This window comes from Podarcis vaucheri (genome assembly GCF_965113315.1).
Source record: "Podarcis vaucheri genome assembly, chromosome: 12".
Taxonomy (NCBI): Eukaryota; Metazoa; Chordata; class Lepidosauria; order Squamata; family Lacertidae; genus Podarcis; species Podarcis vaucheri.
This window is the reverse complement of record NC_138750.1, coordinates 16,747,853-16,771,027: the sequence shown is the minus strand read 5'-3', so window position 1 is coordinate 16,771,027 and position 23,175 is coordinate 16,747,853. Positions and strand designations below refer to the sequence as shown.

Sequence of the window (23,175 nt, the reverse complement as noted above, 5' to 3'; positions counted from 1 at the left end):
AACCCCGTGAACCGCTACTGGCCCATGGGCCTTAGGTTGCTGACCTCTGCTTCATGCCATGACCCCCAATCTGTTATGGAGTGTATGGGGAATCCCCAGAGAGGATTTGGGGGCACACAGGGAAGAAGAGGGATAGGAACCTCTGGTGTAAAGGCAGAAGTTCTTGCACAAACCAGATGAATTCATTGGATAAAACCCATTATCTAGTATGAAGTATGAAATAGCCCTTCTGTGAGCTGAGGGGTCCAGTTTGATGTGCTTGAACTTGAATTATCTGCAAAATAGTTTATGGAAACTTGTTTGGTGTGCTTACCACTCATTCTATTTTTTTTCCCTCCCCTCCCTCTTTTCTGCCCCAGAGATTTAGAACTGATTTTGCTGAAGGAAAAATCACAGGAAGGGCAAGTATCTTTTGTCACATTTTTTGGTTAAAAACAAACAAACCTTGTTTTTATTAAAATTTTGCTTCCCTTGAAGGCTGAGGCATTTACAGGTCTTTTAATTGGAGTGGGGAAATACTTTCCCCCCATTTCCAAATTGGCTAGTAAATGTGCTTTGTGTGTGTTTCTATACACTGTGCGTAACTCGGTGCCCTGGGACTGCAGAAGGGAGGGTGATGGGACTTTGGCCTTTGCTGCCAGCCAGAAAAACAAGGGCCATTTGGATGTTCAAGGGCCAGGAAGTGTATCATGGTAAGGCGGAGACTAGACTGGCTCCAGCCTTTGGCAAAGGAAGGAGCAATTGCAGGCCTGCCTGCCTGCTAGAAATAACTCTTCTCTCAACTTCCAGCTGATTTGGGATTGCAATAGTGAGGGGGAAAGTACCGTATTTTCCGTCTATAAGATGCCCCCATGTATAAGACTCCCGCTATTTTTGGGGACTCAGAATTAAGAAAATGGGAGCCATTGCTCCTGTGTATAAGACTACACCCCCTTTTTAACATTATTTTTCAGTAAAAAAAAAAAAACTAGTCTTATCCACGGAAAAGTACGGTAATTTTGTCCATTGCCACCCATTGGAAGACTTGAGGGAACTGGGTAACTTTTAAATTGCGTTAACGGCATTCAGGATCATTTGATCAGAAGTTGGAATAGACATATTAAAATGACTTTTAAAATGACTCTTTACCTTTATGGGCATTATGTCTTCTTTTCATGTTCTACTCATTTCTTGAATTAATTGTAATGGGAATAATCTGCTAGAAATGTTTTGAGTTAGAGTCGTTCAAGTTTCAACATACGAAATTACCTCAGACTGACATCCTTCCTGCCTTGTGACTTGACAGATTTTGGTACTCTTGTCAAATCTATGCACTGAATGAAATTGAAATAAAAATGACCACCCATAGATTTGTGAACATTAGTAGCCTTCTTAAAGTGCATGCTTGAATAGTGTGTGGTTTTTACAGTGTTACCTTGGTAAGTGTAGCATAAGGCTGAAGTCAGAAATATCTAACTTTCTTTGTAACTATTTTCTACAGATGCCAATTGATTTTACAGTAGCGTACACCATGTGTTTCTTTCAAAATTATGAACAGCCTAAGAGTTTCTTTTACTTCCTGCCATTTTTACTTAGCTTATGTGTGAGAAAAGGAACTTTCTATTCTTCTGTTTAATTTTATGAAGCAATTTAAGGTTGCATTTCCTTCTTGGTCAATGCAACTCATTGTCATGTTTCACAGTATTGAAATCAGCCTTAAATTGCTCATCTTTTTTGGAATAGAACATCAGTAATTCATGTTAGCAGTCTTTTATGTGTTAATTTTTCCTTGGTCACAAAACATTTTAAAAGTAAGGTGTGTTGGCCCATGGGGGTGGTGGAGGGGGAATCCAAAATGCATATTTAGGCAATACCTTTATATGGCCAACTAACAAAAAAAAAAAAAAAAAAAAAGCATTTGAGTGGGAAATGTGAAATTTTCATGTAGCTTGTTCTATGTGACAATGGCGTTCATACATAGTATTTCACAGCTTGTACATGTTCACAGGATGCGGGTGGCGCTGTGGTCTAAACCACAGAGCCTGGGGCTTGCCAATCAAAAGGTTGGCGGTTCAAATCCCTGCGACAGGGTGAGCTCCCGTTGCTCGGTCCCTGCTCCTGCCAACCTAGCAGTTCGAAAGCACATCAAAGTGCAAGTAGATAAATAGGTACCACTCTGGTGAGTCATGCTGGCCACATGACCTGGAAGCTGTACGCCGGCTCCCTTGGCCAGTAAAGTGAGATGAGCACCGCAACCCCAGAGTCGTCTGCGACTGCACCTAACGGTCAGGGGTCCCTTTGCCTTTACATGTTCACAGAAACCACTTTTAATGCGGGTTTTTAAATATATTATTATGCATACTGCATATAATAGAATCAAATGATGAGCCGTGTGCAGCAATCTATGTATGTATTGAATGTTGCTTCTTACACACCTGTAATCTTTGTAGCAGGAATGCAATATATGACGAGAGTCCAATGTGCTTGTTGGATTTGCAGCACTGAAAATATAGTTAACCGTATGGCTAGCTGTGCTCAGAAAATATTTTTAGACTTCTGTTCTTCTGCTTTCATATTAAGCAACTACTCCCCTAAGTTGTGATACTGTATTTGTGTGTGTGTGTATCCCTTCCGTGTCCTTACCTACCACTTCCTTTTCACAGAGATACAACTGTTATAAGCATCACTGGAGTGACACAAGAAAACCTGTAATTCTAGAAGTCACTCCTGGAGGCATTGACCAGATTGATCCTGCAACAAACAAAGTCCTATGTTCTTATGACTACAGAAATATTGAAGGATTTGTTGATCTGTCTGATTATGCTGGAGGCTTTTGTATACTTTATGGTGGATTTAGTAGACTAGTAAGTATCCTAACATTACAACTTCACCTATGCCTAAATCAAGACACCAATAACCTTGAATTCAGTAGATTTGGTTCATTTGACAAGGCCAGAAAGTGTAACTGTGTGTTGTGCAGAGAATCACCTCCATTTTCCTATCCTGTATCTTTCAACATTCAGCTTTATTGAATGGCCCTGTGTCCTGGTATCTTGATAAAGAAAAACTTCTCCACCCTGTGAATAATCGTATGCACCTCCTTCATGTCCCTCCTTATTCACATTTTTTTCTAAACTAAAAAGCCCCAAATTTTGTAGCCCTTTCTCATAAGAGAGTTGTCACATCCTCTCAGTCGTTTTGGTTGATCTTTTCTGCATGTTTTCCACCTGTAGAGGTGTTTTTGAGGTGTATTCCAAGTGTGGTTGCATTGTGCATAATTGCCCAGGTGTTTGAGCTAGAAAATACAACTGATCCTAAGCAAAACACAGTTATGCACTGATGGTTCTTGGATATTTTGATTCTTTTGTTCAGCTGGCGACCAGACACTTGAGAGAAGATGATAAGCTATGAATTATTTCATACTAATCACTATTCACTGTGTTCAGTTCTGCAAATTCTGTTGTATTCACTTTTATAGCTCTTAGGAACTTACTGAGGTCTCTTGAATTTTTCAGCATTTGTTTGCTTCTGAGCAAAGGGAAGACATTATTAAAAGTGCAATAGAACATGCTGGCAACTATGTTGGCATTTCCTTGAGGATAAGGAAGGAACCCTTGGAATTTGAGCAGTATTTGACGCTTCGCTTTGGAAAATACAGCAATGATGAATCTATTACTTCTTTAGCCGAGTTTGTGGTCCAAAAGATATCTCCTAGGCATTCGGTAAGGCTTAAAAATGTGAATACATTATTTGAGTCCTGAACTTGCGGGGGGAAATCCCTTTTGGAACTTGAATTGTGTGTTTCTTTCTGTGAATATGTACAACCTCTATAAAGAATGTGCACAACTATTAGTATGTAACCTTGTGTTACCCTTAAAATTATTTTTTAAAATAAATTTTGGACACATCAAATGGCTAGGATACAAAGAAGAGAAAACTAGTTAAGTAAGTCCAGGGGCTTTACGTGCTCTTTTGTGGATGGCAGCTATCCATCCATGTCCCACTACATTTGAGAACTGTTTCCACAGAAGATGGTGGTGTGCCATTGTCTTTCAAGTTTCAAGGGGAAAAGTGAAAGTTGCATTAGGCTAGGCCGCTAGGCCATACCCCGTGCATTAGCTTAAGGAGCTGTTGATTTTTAACATCAAATAGTAAAATATGGGGGCAGCAGACATAGTATGATGATGCAGTTGTTCTAAACATTGCCTGTAACTACTGTTTATCATGTATCTACTTAGATTTAATATTATTGGTTCAGTTTGTGTTTGTTCTTGTTCTTGTTCTTAGCTTGTATTTTTATGCTGTGAGCCACCCAGAGTTCTACGGATGAAGGGCAGTATACAAATTAAATGAATGAATGAATGAAAATTTAGACACTCTATCAAAATTTTTAATTAAAAGATCAGTTACACTTAGACTTTGATTATGATTCCCCCCCCCAATAGAAAGAACCGAGCTTCCTTCTATTTTTATATACAGTGGTGCCTCGCAAGACGAAATTAATTCGTTCCACAAGTTTTTTCTTCTTGCGAGTTTTTCGTCTTGCGATGCATGGTTTCCCATAGGAATGCATTGAAAATCAATCAATGCGTTCCTATGGAGACTGTCCGGGGACAGAGGGGAAGCACCGCGCGCCTTCCCCTCTGTCCCCGGACCTGTTTTAAAGCAAGGGAAGGGGCAGCGGGGAGAATCGCTTCTCCCCGTTGCCGCCCCTTGGTTCAAAGGGGGTCCTGTCCCCGGAGATTGCAAGGCTGGCAACGGGGAGAAGCTATCTTCTCCCCGCCGCCCCTTGCTTCAAAAGAGGTCCGGGGACAGCGGGGAAGACGCGCTGCGCTTCCCCGCTATCCCCGGAGCTTGCGGCGCAAGCTTCGTTTTGTGAAGCAAGCCCATAGGGAAATGCGTCTTGCGAAGCGGCTAAGAAAACGAAAAACTCCTTCGTCTAGCGAGTTTTTCGTCTTCCGAGGCGTTCGTCTTGCGGGGCACCACTGTATTTTAAGGTAGATTGACAATTGCCATTCATTCTAGGATTATTTCTTTGCTGAGTCACAGAATGAACGTTGGTGGTACTGTCGAGATTAAAATATTACCCTTTCTGGGGATTTGTACCCACTTTTAAAAATTATGTATTTTAATTTGTATACTACCCTTCATCCAGAGGGCAGTTCACAGCGTAAAAATGCAAAATGAAAGCACAAAATGCATATTAAGAAAAAGAACCAAACAGACCGATAACCCGACCTCCCACAAACACATTTATGAAAAGGGCATAGAATGTTAATCAGCCAAAGGCCTAGCTGAAGAGGAACTTTTTCGCCTGGCAACTAAAGATGTATAATGAAGGTGTCAGGTGAGCCTCCCTGGGCAAAGCCTTCCACAAATGGGAAGCCACTGTAGAAAAGTCCCATGCTCGTGTTGCCACCCTCTGGACCCCTCCCATGGAGGAGATGAAAGAACAGGGCCTCAGAAGATGATCTCAGGGTCTGGGTACGTTCATATGGGCAGAGGGGGTAAGCAATACGATCATGGCCATTGGGTTGAATCAAGGCTGAGTCATACTTGGAACAAACCCATAGAAACTAACAAGCTTTCTCCACACTGATGCCCTTTAGATATATTGGATTACAACACTCATCAGCTGTATTGGGCAGGACTAATGGGATTGATAGTCCACTTGGAAGCCTGCAGTTAGTTATGGCCGAGTCTGGATCCAAATCATAGCAATCGACATTACTTGCTACCAGAAGAAAATTGCCCCTAACGTGAAATCTCTTACTTTAGCGTTGCCATACATCTGGCTTTCCCCAGACATATCTGGGATTCGGCGGGCGGCAGTAACATCCAGGCGGAATTTCCATAAATCGATCAAATGGGAGAAACCAGACGTATGGCAGCCCTCGTTGGCAACTCACCAGGCGGCCCTTGGCGGCTCCTCCAGCGAGGCGCTGGGCCCTGCTTCATCTCAGCTCACCCCAGCTTCCGAGCAGACTAGGGACGTGCCGAGAAGAAGCAGGCCCACTGTTCGCAGCAGATCGCGGAGGGCCTCTGCGATCTGGTTCAGGCAGTAGACTCGCCAGGCGGCCTTTGGTAGCAGTGGCATCAGCGGCTTCTCCAATGAGGCACTGGGACTGCTTCTTTGGACTAGGGACAAGCAGAGACTAGGGACAAGCCCAGCACCCTCACACCTTGAGCAGGAAGCCAAAGATAGGAAAGTAAGGCGGGCAACAGAGATGTGGGATGGTGTTTGTGTGTGTGTGTGTGTGTCCCAAATGTGTGTGATGGGGGGGGGGGTTTGTCTGGGTTTTTGAACTTTGGAACATGGCGACCCAATCTTATTTGGTGTCCGTGACTATAGCAATTTGAATTTAAGCCTCTTCCCTTTATTTTTGTTTTTTGTTTAAAAGGAACCAGTGAAAAGGATATTGGCTCTTACAGAAACGTGCTTAGTGGAACGGGACCCAGCTACCTACAATATTGCAACACTGAAACCCTTAGGAGAGGTAGGGCGGAAACTTTTTTAGAGCTTTGGGTGGGGTGGGAGGGAATAGTAACCTTTAAGCTATCTAAATCTACTGTTGTACGTCTATTAAAATCTGAAGTTTACACAACAAGATTTGTAACCAGCTCAAATGCAACCATAGTGGGATGTAGAAAAAACAAAGAGTATGTCGTTTACAGTACTGAAACTTTGAGTGTGTCATTTAAATACAGTGTGCAGAATAATGACAACCTGTTTGATACACTCTTTCTTTAAAGGTATTTGCGCTTGTGTGCGATTCTGAAAATCCACAGCTTTTTACCATAGAGTTTATCAAGGGACAAATCCGAAAATATTCTTCAACAGAGAGGTATTTTTAAACGGTTGTTCTTGAACGGTTGTTCTTTGCTGGCATGTCTTGGGTAAACCACGCAGTGCTTACATAGTTAGTTTCACTCCTACAACCTGGTCGCAATACTGCATTTACATTTGATTCATTTTAAGCTTATGCCACCTCTGGGAGGGAATACAGTAGCTTCTTGACATCAAGCCTTGCAAAACTACAGAGGATTCAAATAGGATTCTGAAATAAGTTACCCAACAGATAGGTATAGGTAGGTAGGAATAGCCATTAGGGTTTGTTTGTTTGTTTGTTTGTTTGTTTGTATTTTTAAAGAATCCAGTTCTATCCCAGAAGGAAAAATAGAAAAATCAGATACACAAAGCAATGAATTACCAGTAAAAATGCAATATGCAGGTAGGCTTTTGTCCTTACTGAGTTTTAAAAATACTTAAAGGACTCACTGGAAAATGTCTCACCTAAACCTATCAGTTTTATTCCCTATCTCTGCAGATGAGTGCAGATGATGATGATATGGGAAATGTATTGTTGTCTCTCCTATTACCTTGCAGAAAGCTATTCATTAAACCACAGTTTCCCTCTCACTTAATCACAAGCTAGTTATCAGGTCTCCATATGTCAACATGTTGCCTTAATCACTTTCCTTTCCCTCAAGTCACCCCCTGCAGTGCCGTGATACAGGTTAGAGTGTATTGAAAGGACTATCCAGTTAAAACTTCCTATTACGCGGCATTCTTACGTTGTGAACTGCCGTGTGATCTTTGGATGAAGGGCAGTCTACAAATTAAAGTAAATTCTGTGTTTGCAGCACTTGCCCTATATAATCTTTAGCAGAATGAAATGTGTATGAACTTGTATTCTTATAAGCACGCTTAGCATCATTGGCTGGAAAAGCTAATTGTTGGGACAATTTTCCTAGGGACTCATTGTTAGCCAGTTTGCTGGATGGAGTAAGAGCCTCTGGAAATAGGGATGTCTGTGTGAAAATGACACCAACGGACAAGGGGCAGCGGTGGGGCTTGTTGAGCATGCCCGTGGAAGAGGAAGTCGAAAGCCTTCATCTCAGGTTCTTGGCAGCACCTCCAAGTAAGTCTTCTGCTTTCGGTTTCTAATATTTGAAATGAGTGCGTTGCAAGCTTTTTGCAAAGCAAGCTGCGCTGACGATGCTGCAATATCAGTCTGCCTGACACTTATATCCATGCCTGTCCTGTTGCAGATGGCAATTTTGCAGATGCTGTTTTTAGGTTCAACTCCAACATTTCCTATAGTGGAGTTCTGCATGCAGTGACACAGGATGTAAGTTAAAAAGTCATTCTTCTGTACATTTTCTCTTCTGCTCCTGTCCAAAGGGTTAACACCTTTCCGCCTTCCTTCAGGGCTTGTTTTCAGAAAACAAAGAGAAGCTAATCAACAATGCCATAACGGCGTTGCTCTCGCAAGAGGGTGACATGACAGCATCAACTGCAGAGCTTGAAAGCCAGTTCCAAGCTGTTAGAAGATTAGTTGCATCCAAAGCTGGATTCCTTGCTTTCACTCAACTTCCAAGGTAGGTACTTGACTTCCAGCAGCAACCCTGTAATAGTCTGTGAGTTATTTATGTTCTGAGCCCAATTCTGAAGTTTGAGTCTTCCACAATGGTTTCTGCGAAGCAACATCAATACTGCTGTAACTCCCATCTCCCTTGCTTTGCTCTTCACTATTGTTAGCTGATCTCAGTGGTACATATTATCAGTGATGTATGTATAGACAGTTTTGCCCAAGCCTGCTGATAGCTCAGCCTTCCCATTAGCCCGATGAAGATCAACATCTTGTGTTGCACCCCATGCATCAGCACTGGTGACCACACTCTTGAGGTGGTAGGCAGTTTTGTCTACCTGGTTTCCACCATAACCAGCAAGATTTCCATCAACACTGAGCTGGACAGGTGTATTGGCAAGGCAGCTATGGCAATGGCTCACCTCTCCAAAGCGGTCTGGGAGAATGTGATGCTAATGACCAGTACTAAGATGAAGATTGCGTGTTGAGCACGCTGCTTTATGGAAGCGAATTGTGGACAACCAAGCAACCACACAGAGCGGCACCTCAATGCCTTCCACATGCACTGTGTCAGGGAGATTTGGGGCATCATGTGGCAGGAGTCTCAAACAGATGCGCTCTCCCAAGCCCACATTCCCAGTATGTTCAAACTCTTGTCTCAGCGACATCTGTGCTGGCTTGCTTATGTCCACAGGATGGAAGCAGCACAACCAAATGCCTTTATTTGCCCCAGTTGCAACAAAACATGTCTCTCCCATATCAGTGTCTACAGCCCCAGCAGGCACTGTTACTTACCAACGATTTGATTTCATCCCCAACAGCACACTCCTCCATTGTCTCCCAAGACTGCCGGATGCCAACAATTTATGGACAGTGCTGGGTTATTTAACTACAGTTAAAGGAGGATGGCGTCTTGGAAATAGCCCTCAAGTTTTTCACTCATTTTAAACTACAAGTTTGATTATAGCTCTGTACAGCAGTAATTACAAAGATCTTAAGAGTGAAATTTATGTACCTAGTGCTGCAAGCATGCACACAGTATGTGTATCTATTAAAAGGTGCAGAAGCAGGTGGAAGAACTGTTACCCTTTCTAATAATCACTGGATCAACTCTATAAATGTATTGGAGGTTTAGTGCTGGAAATGATTTTTTTTCCTTTTGGCTTCTGCACATCTATTTACTTTTATTGTGCTTGGGGTTTTTGGGACACCTGATGACTTTAGTTCTGTTAGTTAAATAAAAAGTACCACCCGATCTTTTATGGGCCTCTCAGTGGCCTCCCATCCAGATTGCTGACCAAATGCATTAGGCTCAGTAATGCTACAGCTTTTGTGTTCCCAGGTCCAGCCATTGATCCCCAGCTTTTACTATTCTTAACCTTTGCTCTTCAAACACAGTTTGGCAGCTCAGTTGCACTTAGCCATGTAATTCATTTCCCGTGACAGACAAGGTCTTGATGCGCTTGTTTTCCCCCTGCTATTCTTGGCAGCAATTATTTAGCTGTAGCTTATTAGAAGCTTTTCTTTTTACTGGCAGTTATACTGTCCACAACTGCTAGGCCATATCATTGAGCTTTCATGAATAATTTTGAAAAATCTAAAAAGAGAAATAATTGACTGAACTTTTAGTAATGTTCAAGTTTACTGTTCCCCAAATATGCTGCTGTCAGTTATGCTTGAGTGTTTATTTATATACATTTTAAGTTAGGGCTTTTGATATTTGTCAAAATACTGCTACTATTTCAGTATTCGATCTGATGCTTTGCTATGTTTTGAAAGGTTTCGAGAGCGCCTGGGAGTGAAGGTCGTGAAAGCTCTTAAAAGGAACAATGATGGAGTAACTCACGCTTCCATTGATATGCTATGTGCCCTCATGTGTGTGAGTACTCTTAATACGAGTAAGCTAAAATAGGATATTTATTTTCTTGGTTTGATGGGTTATAATTCCTACAATGTCATAGCCTCCATAGGAAGAAGCAGCACTATGTGGAGTTGTTTAGCTTTATCTGAACCCCATCAGTACAGGTTTTGAGTGATAAACAGGTAACTGCCTATTCAGCTCTCCCCAAGGCTAAATACTATATACCTAATCAATCAATGGTGGGGACAATGTTAGAGGAGCAAGAAGCTTTTTCTCTCTTCCTTTACGGGTGTGGGGATTATGTGATCCTTGATGGTGGAGCAGGGGAGGAGTAAAGGGCGGAGAGCCTTAGTTACACAAGGAAGCTTGAGTGACTTGTTTTAGCTTAAGTAGATTTTCTGATGTTATAAGAACCATCGCTTTAGCAAGTAGGATATTGCAGTGTATCTCATTTAAAGAATGGATGTTGTCTTGATATATGACCTCCCAAGAGCATAGCATATCTATGTTAAAGGTAAAGGGACCCCTGACCATTAGGTCCAGTCGTGACCGACTCTGGGGTTGCGGCGCTCATCTCGCTTTATTGGCCAAGGGAGCCGGCATACAGCTTCCGGGTCATGTGGCCAGCATGACTAAGCCACTTCTGGCGAACCAGAGCAGCACACGGAAATGCCGTTTACCTTCCCGCTGGAGCGGTACCTATTTATCTACTTGCACTTTGACGTGCTTTTGAACTGCTAGGTTGGCAGGAGCAGGGACAGAGCAACGGGAGCTCACCCCATCGCGGGGATTCGAACCACCAACCTTCTGATTGGCAAGCCCTAGACTCTGTGGTTTAGACCACAGTGCCACCCGCATCCCCTATCTATGTTATTTTGGAACAAATAAGGCAAACTATGAACTCTTTAATTTTTATCATGCATTTCCTGCTAGCACGTGTTTCCATTTAGCTAGAGCCTTAAGAGTGTTTGAGACCTACATTCTGATGAAATGCTATCTTTTATCCATAGCCTATGCATGATGATTATGACCTGAGGCAAGAACAACTAAATAAAGCATCTCTTCTTTCTTCAAAGAAGTTCTTGGAAAACTTGTTGGAGAAATTTAATTCCCATGTGGTAAATATTTCACATCAGTCAAATAATAAAGGGTTCTATGTTTTGTGGGGGGTGGGGTGGATATGGGGGACAGAGGTCCTACAGTTTAGATAATTTAGAGATTTGTAAGGATGTTCTGTCTTGCGTCTTGGTTTTGGTCTGATCATGCCTCTCCGTTGAATACACAGTTGTATTTGAAAACCTAAGCGGAGGCAGTGAGACATAGCAAGGGCGTGCCACTTTGTAGCTCATAAGCCAAAGACAATTTTAGCGAGAGTTTTTCTAAAAGCATATTCATCTATTTTTGCATGCTGCTTTATCTGACATATCTGATCTTCCTTTTTCAATTTCAGGAACATGGAACAGGTGCCCTAGTTATCAGTTCACTTTTGGACTTCCTTACTTTTGCCCTCTGTGCTCCCTATAGTGAGACGACGGAAGGGCAGCAGTTTGATATGTTACTAGAGATGGTTGCATCTAATGGGAGAACCCTCTTCAAGCTCTTTCAGGTGAGTTTAACGTTAAGAAAGGAGACAGCAAAGATTCCACCTTGTTTCTCCTGCTAGTTGAACTGAACTATTACTCTTGAGGGAAATTAACACCATATGATGGTAATTTGCCATAACATATAATGCAAGCTGTCCCACATTATTTTACTCACTCCCATTTTTGTAGGCTAAGAACTTTGTTGTATGGGAACAGGTCCAGCTTTGGAGCAGAGAGGCTTTTGATTGGAAAACCCATTAAAACCCTCAACAAGTAGCAAGAGCCAGAATGACAGCTGTGGTTCTACAGCTGTGTATTAAATCTGTCCCGGTACTGTAAATTCTTTACTGTAACAGGTCACTTAATGCTGTAGTGGGAAATAATAATGATAGATCATAGAGTTGGAAGGGACCCTGAGGATCATCTAGTCCAACCCCTCAGTGCAGGAATATTCAGCTGTCCCTCATGGGAATCGAACCTGCAATCTTGGCATTATCAGCACCATGCTCTAACCAACTTTGCTATCCATACACTCCTTTTTATTGTTTTGCAGCATCCTTCCATGGCCATTGTGAAAGGAGCTGGATTGGTTATGAAGGCAATAATAGAGGTAATGCATCTATGCAGTTTTGTAACATTTTACTTCCTTATAAATAGGAATGAGAATGGCTTAGTTAATCAGACATGCATCCAAAGCCTTTTTTTTTTCCAGGAAGAAAATTTTCTGTTATAACTTATTGCACAGTTGCATTCAGCTGTTTGGAAGGAGAAGTTGGCTCACATCTTAAGGGTGTTTTCTCAGGGGTGTTGAGTGCACAACATGGTGGGTGATGCTGCTCTCTTGTGGCTGCAGACAGGAATCGTAGACTGTTCTTTGTCCATTAAACACACACCCATCACTTCAATCTCTTGACTGACAAGCTACAGGAACAGGCAGGCTATATAACTCAGCTCACATGAGGAAAATAGTACAGTGGCACCTTGGTTTACAACCATAATATGTTCTGGAGGTCCATTTGTAAACCAAAACAGGTTGTAACCCAAGACGCGCTTTTGCCAATGGGGCCTCCAAAAAAACATGTTTGTAATCCAAAAAAAGTTTGCAAACCAGGACACACATTTCCGGATTTGACGTGTTTGTAATCCAAAACGTATGCAAACCAGACTGTTTGCAAACCTAGATACCACTATAATTGGAAAAACAGCAAGAACATCAGCCAAACTACTGAAAGAACACTGTACTAAACGTATAGTAGAAAAAAGGTAACTGTGGCCAGCTGGGTGGTTTGATTCATCACCTTCAGGAAACACCCTTCTGAAATTTGAAATGAAATGAAATGTGTTCATAAGCCCTAAAAGGATGGCAGACCCAATATACAGAGAATTATTAACACACACACACACCACTTCGTAAATTCTAGGCAGCACACAGAATGAAATACAGTGAATTCAGTAAAATTCAATTTTGAATCCTAAACAACTCTAAATACCTAACATCCTTAGAAATAGCAACCACAGGCAAATCATTTAACTCCAAAAGGGAGATATTATCATAAAACTAAAATCTACCCAGCCACCAACAAATGCACATTAGTTTGTGCCGAAATAGCCTGGGAGCTAGGGGTAATAATAACAATAATTTATTATTTATACCCTGCCCATCTGGCTGGGTTTCCCCAGCCACTCTGGGCGGCTCCCAACAGAATATTAAAACAGAATAAAACATCATGGCCACGTTCTCTATTTGAAAAATATGAAAGCAAACTACTCTTCAGTTCTCCCTGTAGCCAAGGGACGTAGCAGAGGTAAAAAAAGCACATAGTTTTATAAAGTACCTTCATTTTAAATACCGTCTATGCTGTGAAAGCAGTATATTATCTCTGATTCCAAACACTCCATTGTTTGGCATTGCAAGCTAAAGGCAGAACAACTTAACTAAGATTCTTTCATGGTTATCCTCTTGCTCTGTTTCCAAAGGAGGGAGACAAAGAAATAGCAACCAAAATGCAAGATCTTGCCCTCAGCGAAGGTGCCTTACCTCGTCATTTGCACACTGCTATGTTTACAATAAGCACAGATCAAAGGATGCTTACGAATAGGTAAGTCTATGTCGCTTGCTTGCTATCATTCCTCTTGTATGATAACCTCCTAATTGTATAACCTGCCTTTTCCCAACTGATCACTGCACAGACAGTACGTGTCTCATTAACGTTTTGTCCCATCCCACCCTACCACTGAGTAGACCACCTGGATTGAAGGTAGCAGGTTAGAAATCAGTAGGCAAAATTATTGGAGAGAACATGCTGAAAACCACTGTTCTGTGGTAATGGCAATTTGAAAAATAACCACAGATAACCAGTGCTTACAGTTGGCATTAAGAAGTCTGCAATCTAAGTATAATTATTTGTAGTCTATCCTAAGACTTCAGGAAGTGTAAGCTGCACAGCAGAAATACAGTTAAGTTGGGAGTTAGATTCCTTATATTTAACAGCAGCTGCAGAACAATGAAACGTATTACATGGTCTGAAGTTTAATCATTTTCTGGCAAATAAGTAGCACATTTATCAATCTCTGTATTTCTCAGACAGCTGAGTAGGCATCTAGTGGGCCTCTGGACAGCTGAAAATGCAACGGCGTTAAACTTGTTGAAGCGTATTTTGGTAAGAGTCTACATTAAATGTCATTCTTAATTTTGCTTGTGCTGTTTTGTAGTTGACTCAGCTCTGTCTAATCAACAAATGCTTTAAGTAGGCTGTGTAGAAATGGGTGTTGAATAAATGTTATACTTGGATGTACACATATTGACGGAAGATTTCATGGTGGCGCTCCTTCAGGTATACTGGGCTGAGGCTGTTTAGGGCTTTAAAGGTCAGCACCAACACTTTGAATTGTGCTTGGAAACGTACTGGGAGCCAATGTCGGTCTTTCAATACTGGTGTTATGTGGTCTCGGCAGCCATTCGCTGTCACCAGTCTAGCTGCCACATTCTAAATTAATTGTAGTTTCCGGGTCACCTTCAAATGCCCCACATAGAGTGCATTGCAGTAGTCCAAGCGGGAGATAACTAGAGCATGCACCACTCTGGTTTTGTTAATAAACATATGTTCTTCGACTCAAGAAACTTGAAGCTTTTTTGTGGTTTTAGCCCGCAGGCCTGCTCTTATACCTGGACAGTAGCGACCCTGTTCCTGAAAAAGATGCTGACCGGATGCATATTAGGGATAACTTAAAAATTGCAAATGTAAGTATGACATGCTCCACCTTTAAGAGGCTGGAATTCCCTTCCTTTGCATTGTTCTTGCTTAGTGCCCTACATGGCGCATGATCTGAGGACGAGGCAGCCTTGGATATAATCATTGCAACATATTTCAGTGTTTCATCTCGCATTTCCCGTGAAATTAATTTGGATTAACGATGAGCTTTGTTCTGCAGGATCAATACGGAAAATTTAATAAAGTGCCAGAGTGGCAAAGGCTTGCAGGAAAAGCTGCTAAAGAAGTTGAAAAATTTGCCAAAGAGAAGGTGGATTTGGTATTGATGCACTGGAGAGACAAAATGGGTATAGCTCAGAAAGAGGTAATACGCTTAATCCTCTGCCTTTGCACTCTAAGCACCAATGCTTTTTTTTTTATATAGTACCACCCGAAAAGTTAACGAAGAAGACTTAGCTTTTATTTTATTGGTATCTTTGTGCATTTAATTAAGTTCCAAATACATTTTTATCCAAAGAGAAATTTGCAGGGGTGGGGGAGAGGATTTCTCCATTAAAGGTGATGACTGGACTTGCATAATGAACATCAGTGCTCTTTGTGGTCTCAAAAAAGAAGGTCAAAATAGTGTGAGTTCTGCAGTGCTCCTGCCATACTTTCACCTTTTGAGCTTGGGCAACTGGTACGCTCCTTGTAGAATGCATGACCTGCTGCTTCCTTTCCTAATACTTTCAGTAACATTGGACCAAAGCTGTCCATTCATTTTACCTCTTTCCTACCTTCCTTCTTTTAGCAATTGTGAAGTTTCACAGCCTTCTGTGCCTGCTGTGCGGTGGTAAAATTTGCTACTCTTCCTTGATGCCAAATGTACTGTTAGTGGTGCTTGATGAACGGTGGTTAGATAAGTGTGGCGGGGCAGTGGTGTGATTTAGATCCCTGCTCCCTCTTGGATTCCTCTTTCCAGGATCTGGATCCTGCTTTCCCATGCTTTTATCTGGTATTCTTTTGTGCATTTGGTTTACTTATGATTCTTCTGGCATTCTGCACTTTGGCATCTCGGACAAACAGAAGTCTAAATCGCAATGGCCTGTTTGTCAAATGTGCTTTCATTTTGTTGTGTGAGGGCTTGTCATTGGACTTGCTGTTGACTTGGCAGGGAATAAGGGGTGATGCATCTTATGCAGGGCATCGTATGCAAGTACTTTGTCCAAAGTACTTGACCTGAAATAAATGAAGACCAAAAAAAAACAACCCACTTAGCTTCACATCAAATTATATAGCTGTTATATCAAAACTTTATGTGACAGGTTGAGAAATGGGGCATGGCTTCCATTTTGGTTTACAGGTGGTCTTTCTGTTGAGTCGCTTCGTAGATAACACATTATATGGGGACTGTAGCTAGATTTTCCAGAGCTACAATTACATTGCCTTACGGTTAACTGCCAAATAGTCTTGTGTTTAGCTACTTATGGGCTGTAGAATCTGGGGGTGAATTTGAGGATTCTATTCTGTGATGAAGTTACCTTGGAAGGTTTCTTGTAGATGATTATTCTAGGTATTCAAACATGTGAGAGGAGCTTTTGTTAAAAATTCAACTTTTGTTTTTCTTTCTACTTCCCAAATACTACCAGGACAGAAATAATATGGTGAGTCTTGAGTCCTTACTCCCTTCTGTAGAGTGTAGATGGTCTTGAATTATACCTGGCATGTAGTGACCTGTCTGTCTGTATATGTTAGTTTGAACTATTTCTCGTTCAAGTTTGGCTTGCATTCTTCTGAGCTGCTCCTTTATGTCTCCATTCTGCAAGGAAGTAATCCTCTACTCGCCAATTCATCCAGTTCTAGTTACACCATTCCAGATTTAACAGGCATGATTGATTGTCTTGTCATTCCCATTCATTTTGGTAACAGTCTAAAGATGTGGTTTTCCTGCATGCACATTTATTCTGTAACACAGTTGTGGTCTTATTGCATTGCTCCCACAGTACCTGATCCAATGAGGTTGGACTCATTGGCAGTGAAGTGTAATCAAAGAGATAGCCAGGTCACAGTCAAGTGGCCCTCTGGCCTTACTTGATTTGCTCTCTTAATTTTTATATGATTGGTACATGCTGGTAAAGTTGTTCATTCTTGTTTTCTAACACCCCCACTTTGTTGCTTTAGGTAGGAAAAATGTGTCTCATTTTAGCAATGAGACAGAACTATCTTGGAGTAGAACATAACACATTTAACTTTTTGTTTAGTTTATTGGAATCTATGTGATCTCATCTCACAGCATGTTGACAGTTTTGGATTCACAAATCTTCCTTTGCAGAACATTAATCAAAAGCCAGTCATACTGAGGAAACGAAGGCAAAGGATAAAAATACAAGCAAACTGGGATCTCTTCTATTACAGGTACAATTCTTTTGCTTTAGCCCAGGGATGGGCAACCTCTCTTTGGCCCTTTGAACCCTCCCTCGGTCACAAATCTTCACTGGCCTTGTTTCTCCCTTGCCTGGCTGGAATGTGGCCTGGAACTCAGATAGTGACTTGTGCTTGCCAGAATGGAGGCTAGAGAGGGATGTTTGAATGTGTGTCAAAACGAGGTACAAAGGTAAAATCTGCATTCATTGTGCTGCCCACTTTTGTCTCCAGCACTGCCTCCCCTCCACGCCCACAAAGCATGTATGGCTCCTGGAAGGTTGCTAAAAGGGGTAATGATCAGGCCCTCGCCCCTGTTTTGGTATAGATTAGAAGAACTGCGTGTCAGATCAAAATTGGAGCAATGCCACTTTTGTGAGAAATGTGCGTTGCAGAAATGAAGTGTGCTTTAGGAAGATTTAGAGAAACCTGGGTAGGAATGCTCATGCGCCAATGGGATGCACACTCTGCTTTTTTAAATAGCAGCTGCCGAGGTTTGTTGCAATCAACCTTTTGAGGTTTCCCCAAGTTTCAAAAAGATGCTCACTTTTATAGAAGGAGGGTGCAAAGCCATTTTAAAAACACAACAGGGGGAATATCATTAAGTGGTTCTGGGGATTGTTGCCCTTAATTCCTATTAAATGTGCATTACTTTAAGCACATAGTTTGTAACTTTAAGAAGAGTTTGGATTTGATATCCTGCTTTATCACTACCTGAAGGAGTCTCAAAGCCTTTCCCTTCCTCCCCCACAACAAACACTCTGTGAGGTGAGTGGGGCTGAGAGACTTCAAAGAAGCGTGACTAGCCCAAGGTCACCCAGCAGCTGCATGTGGAGGAGTGGACATGAGAACCCGGTTCCCCAGATTACGACTCTACCGCTCTTAACCACTACACCAAAGCTACACATACAATAAAAGGGACTGAAACTGCCTGAACTGACTGTCAGCATTATTTACTTGCTATCCTGAGCTAGATAGCGTGTGGATTACAAGTTTGAAACATACTTTATGTTTCTTTTTTAATGTATATCTTGCCTTACAACACCAAAAGCGGGCAATACAATTTAAAAAGTTTTAAATTATTTTACATTTGTTCAAACATTCAAGTTATTGATTTAAGTTGGCTTTAAAACTATACAGTGGTACCTTGTTTTGAGTCCGGGATCCATTCCAGAGCCCCAGACACTCGACGAAAAGTGTGCTCAACAAAGCGCCGCTCTGTGCAAACACGCAGAGCGGTTTGTGTTTCTGCGCATGCGTGAAGCGCAATTTAGCACTTCTCATGCACGAGCGGCAAACCCAGATTTAAGCCTTTCCTGGTTTGCCGCGGACGTCCGCCGAAATGGATGCTGGACGGGGCGGACATATACGGAGGTACCACTGTAGTTGGTATAGAGTAGCATCTGGCTGAGTAGATTTCACCCCTCCCATATCCAAGAATCTGCTGATGTTCTCTGCTGATTCTCCAGAGAGGAGGGCCGGTTTTCTGCTCACTACTTATTCCGCTCCAGCATCACATCAAAGAGAGCAGAAAGAGAGAGAGAGACTGAGTGTTAGAGAGAGATCGTGTGTATAGATAAGGTTGCTGCTAAGAGCAGCTGCAGACACTCAGTGCAGTTCAGCATTTTTCGTTTAGACCTCACTTAGCTCTGTATATAGTTGTGTATTATAGTTGTAGATAGAATAAAGAAGATATTCTACAGAGCTGCTCTCCGAGTCGTTTATGCTCTGCTATACTCTGCTGTGCGACGACTGTCTTCTTGTGGAAGTGAATCCGGTGCTCACAACTCTAAGCTGTGAGTCCACAGCACTTTGACCTGTTCCTGTGCAGAAGGTGGTCTCTGGAAGTGCTACCCAGCTCGCCTAGCCCAGTCAGGGCTGAAGTGGATGAGTCCAGTTAGTGGCACTGGCTCAAGGGCGATGCTGACACTGGCTAGCTTGAATGCTAATTGCTGAGCAGTTTTCAGATCTGTAGATATATGTAGCAGAATATACTACATAGTACATATTAGTTTAGTCCTTGGTGAGTCACGGTTGCCAGTTTGATACTTTCCAGTACTGTTACCAGTGGGTGGGTGCTTTAAATTCAGAAATTTAGTCCCCCCCCCCATAACATGTAGTTAAATGCTACACACAATCTGCTTCCCATGTGTTTCTGTACTAAGATTTCTCCAAGATCATGCTAGATCCAATTTGATTTGGAATTTCAAAACGCGGGAAGAACTAAGAGATACCCTGGAGTCTGAGATGCGGGCATTTCAGATCGACAGAGAACTTGGCAGTGCTAATGTCATCTCCTGGAATCACCATGAATTTGAGGTACGCCTTTACAAAGCGCTTGTGTTTCATGTAAAGTCATCGTTGATTTTGAACATCCCTGTATTGATACCTGGATACGTGTGCTGTTACTTACAGATGCTAGAATAAAAAGCAAGCTTCAGTTTGAAATAGCTTTATATAGTCTGCAGATTCTGTCAACTTAAGTTGCCATTCTTCTTTGGTTGGGACCTTACTCAGCTTGCAGACTTAACATGTAGAATAAGAGAACAAGAAGAACATACGTTTACAGAAGATTAAAAAACATTTATTGAATATATGGGAAATAATTGTGTACAGCTGAAAACGCTGGCAGCATTGAGATAAATTCAACAGTGTAAATAAGTTTGGATGGATGCAATAATGGAATACTGAATGGTATAGTTTATGTAAAATATGCAGGGATTTATGATATGTAAAATGAACCATGGAAAGAAGAAGATAAGTCATTGATACCTTAAGGATGTAAAATGAGTATTTTAAATTGTAAAACAGAAAATTTTATAAAAATTATATGAAAGAAAAAAAAGAAATAGCTTTATACAGTTCAGTGACCTTTACATAATGAAAATTTTATATCCGCGCAGTTCCTGCTTACAGTAATTACTGGGACTGTCATTATAGCAAAGAAATTTAATCAGTTCATCTTACTGATTTTATTTTGTCGTTGCTCTAATTTTACTTGAGCATTTCTAATCTGAAACAAGACCTTTTCAGTTCAGTGGAGCTTACTCCCAGATAAGGACGCAAGTGGCGCTGCAGTCTAAACCACTGAGCCTCTTGGGCTTGCCAATCGTAAGGTCAGCAGTTCAAATCCACGCAGTGGGGTGAGCTCCCATTGCTTTGTCCCAGCTACAGTTCGAAAGCATACTACCACAAGTAGATAAATTGGTACTACAGCCTCGGCCCAGTATACCTGAAGGTGCGTTTCCACCCCAATCATTCTGCCCAGATAATAATATTAATAATAATAATAATAATAATAATAATAATAATAATAATAATAATAAATGACTGCAGCAGTAAGCAGTGTTTCCATGCGCTCTAGCTTCCGTCACAGTGGCCCGTTGCACCAGGAACAATGTAATCATGCTGGCCACATGACACGAAAAAGATGTCTGCAGACAAACGCCAGCTCCCTCGGCCTGAAAGCGAGATGAGTGCCACACCCCATAGTTGAATTCAACTGGACTTAACTGTCCAGGGGTTCTTTACCTTTACTCCCAGATAGGATTGCAGCCCTAGTCTTTTGATGATTTCATTTAAACTGACAAAAAGAGCAACAGTTCTAAAGGAAGAAAACATACACTTTGCTTTTAGATGTTGTGGCTGTGCCATAGTGTGGGAAAATGATTGCTTGTACATAAGAGCATGAGCAGAGTTCTTATTATTGCAGAGTGATTTTACAGCACGAGATATTGTTAAGAGCATGATGAGCGCGTGAACACCTCATGCTAGACTAAATGATTGGCTCACGTAGCATAACACTCTCTTTGTTTGTGGGCAAGGGCAAGGTTGCATTCCTTTTGATTGTTACTTTGTTGAGTACGGGACAGAACAAGCGCTGTGCTGGAGGAGAGAGGATGAATTATTTTCACTGCGCACAATAAACATTGCACGGCAAAAGCCAAAGCTTTTTCTTCAAGTCATCTTGGTGTGAGACTGATTTTCTTACTGATGTCGAGCTGGTTCTCAACATTTGGTGCCCCGTGTGATTTATCTCGGACTTCATGCTGTTTTACAATGTTCAGCCTCACCTCGCCCCGGCAAGGGCTGCAGACGCGTCGTTCATCCACGTAGTGGATCCCTGGTGAGTGCTCCCGTGTGTGTGTGATTCTGGACTACGTTAAGGACTTATCAGCACTTATCTCGCCCGGCAAGGGCTGCAGACGCATCCTTCATCCTTTTTTAGGATCCCGGTGAGTGCTCCCTTTCTTTTGCCATTATGGGGCAGTCTCTCTCTCCACCACAGAAAAAGTTTTTTGAAGACCTTAAATTTCTCTTGGCCAGCAACAGCTTCATTGTCTCAGATGCTGATCTGAAGTCCCTTATAGAAGCCTTGGATACCCACTGTCCCTGGTTATCATTTAAAAGACTGGGAAAAAATAGGACAATTTTTCCAAAACCATCCTCAGATTGATGTCAACGTTTTGCATGCCTGCTGTAAGGTTTATAAGGCTATCTCAAGCCTAACTCCTACAAATCTCCTCCTGGCCGCTGCTTCAGCTCCTTTGCCCCCCCTCCCAGTCCTCATGCTGCCTTCAGAAGCACTGTCTTATCAGCCTCCTAAACAGGCAGACATTTTTCCTCCTTCGGCTCCTGTCGTCCCTCCTCTGCATTCTTCGCATTCAGCACCCCCCGCTCTTCCACCTCCTCCACTCAAGGCATTTGGCACCGCTCCTACCATTCCTCTTCAAAGATCTCTCAGTGCTGCCGCTCCGTTGCTGCCTTTTGATGCTGATACTCCAAATCTCTTTCCTGTGATTGCTCCTGCACCCCCAGCCCCCGTCATGCTGACCCAAACCGATGTCCTCGATGGGTTAACGGGAGGAGGCAATTTTCTTACTGCTGCCCAACAGCTAACTCTCCATTCTCAGTATTGGGAGGCCACTACAACTGCTGCCCAAGAGGCTTTGGCCTCTGTCCCTGATGACAAGACTGAGCGAAATGGCCGGTGGGACAGCATCAGACAGGGCCCTGCAAAGCCCTATGGACAATTTGTTGATCGCTTGTATAATACCTTCAAGCGGCAAGTTCAGGACCTGGCAGCACAAGAACTGATTGTACGCCAGCTTGCGTTCGCTAATGGAAATGAGGACTGTAAGCAAGCGCTGAGCCTTCTAATGGCAACATCAAATATAGCCATTGCTGATATGCTTAAAGCCTGCCAGTCAGTGGGCACTGCTAGCCACGGCCTGCTAGCCACGGCCTTGTCCTCCGCCGTGTCCCAAAATCCTGCAAAGGATAAAACCTGTTGGATTGACAATGGCTAAGGAAAAACTCCAGCGGACCTTACCCATTACGTACCTGGGACACAAGCTGACAGCATCTGCAGCCATTCCAGTTACGCCTCAACTACAGTTCCCTGATCATCTTAAACTGGTGGATTTACAACAAATTCTTGGACAGCTGAATTGGATAAAGAGTTATTTGGACCTGCCCACCTCCACTTTGTCTCCACTATTTTCTGCCCTTAAAGGACATAAGGATCCAGCAGACAAGATCACAATCACCTCTGCAATGGAAGAAGCTCTTCCACAGCTGTTCCAGTGTTTCCTGGCATGCTGAAAGGCCATCTTCACCCCTACTGCATTGGCCCCCCTTTTTCTTGGGAAGCCACTTCAACCACCAAACATCATTACAGTTTTGCTGCCTCTTGTTTGGGAAGTGAGCCTGGCTTTGAAAGATGTCCTTGCTGGACTGGCATCGCTTGGGTTTTGCCTCCTAATAGC

General features: G+C 42.3%; 1 protein-coding gene across 3 annotated transcripts in view; it reads left to right on the top strand.

Moving 5' to 3' along the window:
• DNAJC13 (DnaJ heat shock protein family (Hsp40) member C13) overlaps window positions 1-23,175 on the top strand; it is a 67,024-nt gene that overhangs the window by 11,361 nt on the left and 32,488 nt on the right. For 2 of the 3 annotated variants that reach the window (XR_014212403.1, XM_082192954.1), the window contains exons 5-23: window positions 360-401; window positions 2,643-2,843; window positions 3,495-3,701; window positions 6,381-6,476; window positions 6,733-6,824; window positions 7,735-7,901; window positions 8,032-8,111; window positions 8,192-8,361; window positions 10,131-10,230; window positions 11,223-11,330; window positions 11,663-11,818; window positions 12,349-12,405; window positions 13,773-13,894; window positions 14,380-14,455; window positions 14,941-15,036; window positions 15,228-15,371; window positions 16,636-16,650; window positions 17,319-17,401; window positions 19,573-19,726. Coding sequence is in view for 2 of the 3 variants with exons in the window: in XM_082192954.1 (XP_082049080.1) it covers window positions 360-401; window positions 2,643-2,843; window positions 3,495-3,701; window positions 6,381-6,476; window positions 6,733-6,824; window positions 7,735-7,901; window positions 8,032-8,111; window positions 8,192-8,361; window positions 10,131-10,230; window positions 11,223-11,330; window positions 11,663-11,818; window positions 12,349-12,405; window positions 13,773-13,894; window positions 14,380-14,455; window positions 14,941-15,036; window positions 15,228-15,371; window positions 16,636-16,650; window positions 17,319-17,401; window positions 19,573-19,726 (2,166 nt within the window). In the remaining variant the exon portion in view is untranslated. The remainder of the gene's footprint in view (window positions 1-359; window positions 402-2,642; window positions 2,844-3,494; window positions 3,702-6,380; window positions 6,477-6,732; window positions 6,825-7,734; window positions 7,902-8,031; window positions 8,112-8,191; window positions 8,362-10,130; window positions 10,231-11,222; window positions 11,331-11,662; window positions 11,819-12,348; window positions 12,406-13,772; window positions 13,895-14,379; window positions 14,456-14,940; window positions 15,037-15,227; window positions 15,372-16,635; window positions 16,651-17,318; window positions 17,402-19,572; window positions 19,727-23,175) is intronic. The other variant, XM_082192955.1, reaches the window with a different exon arrangement.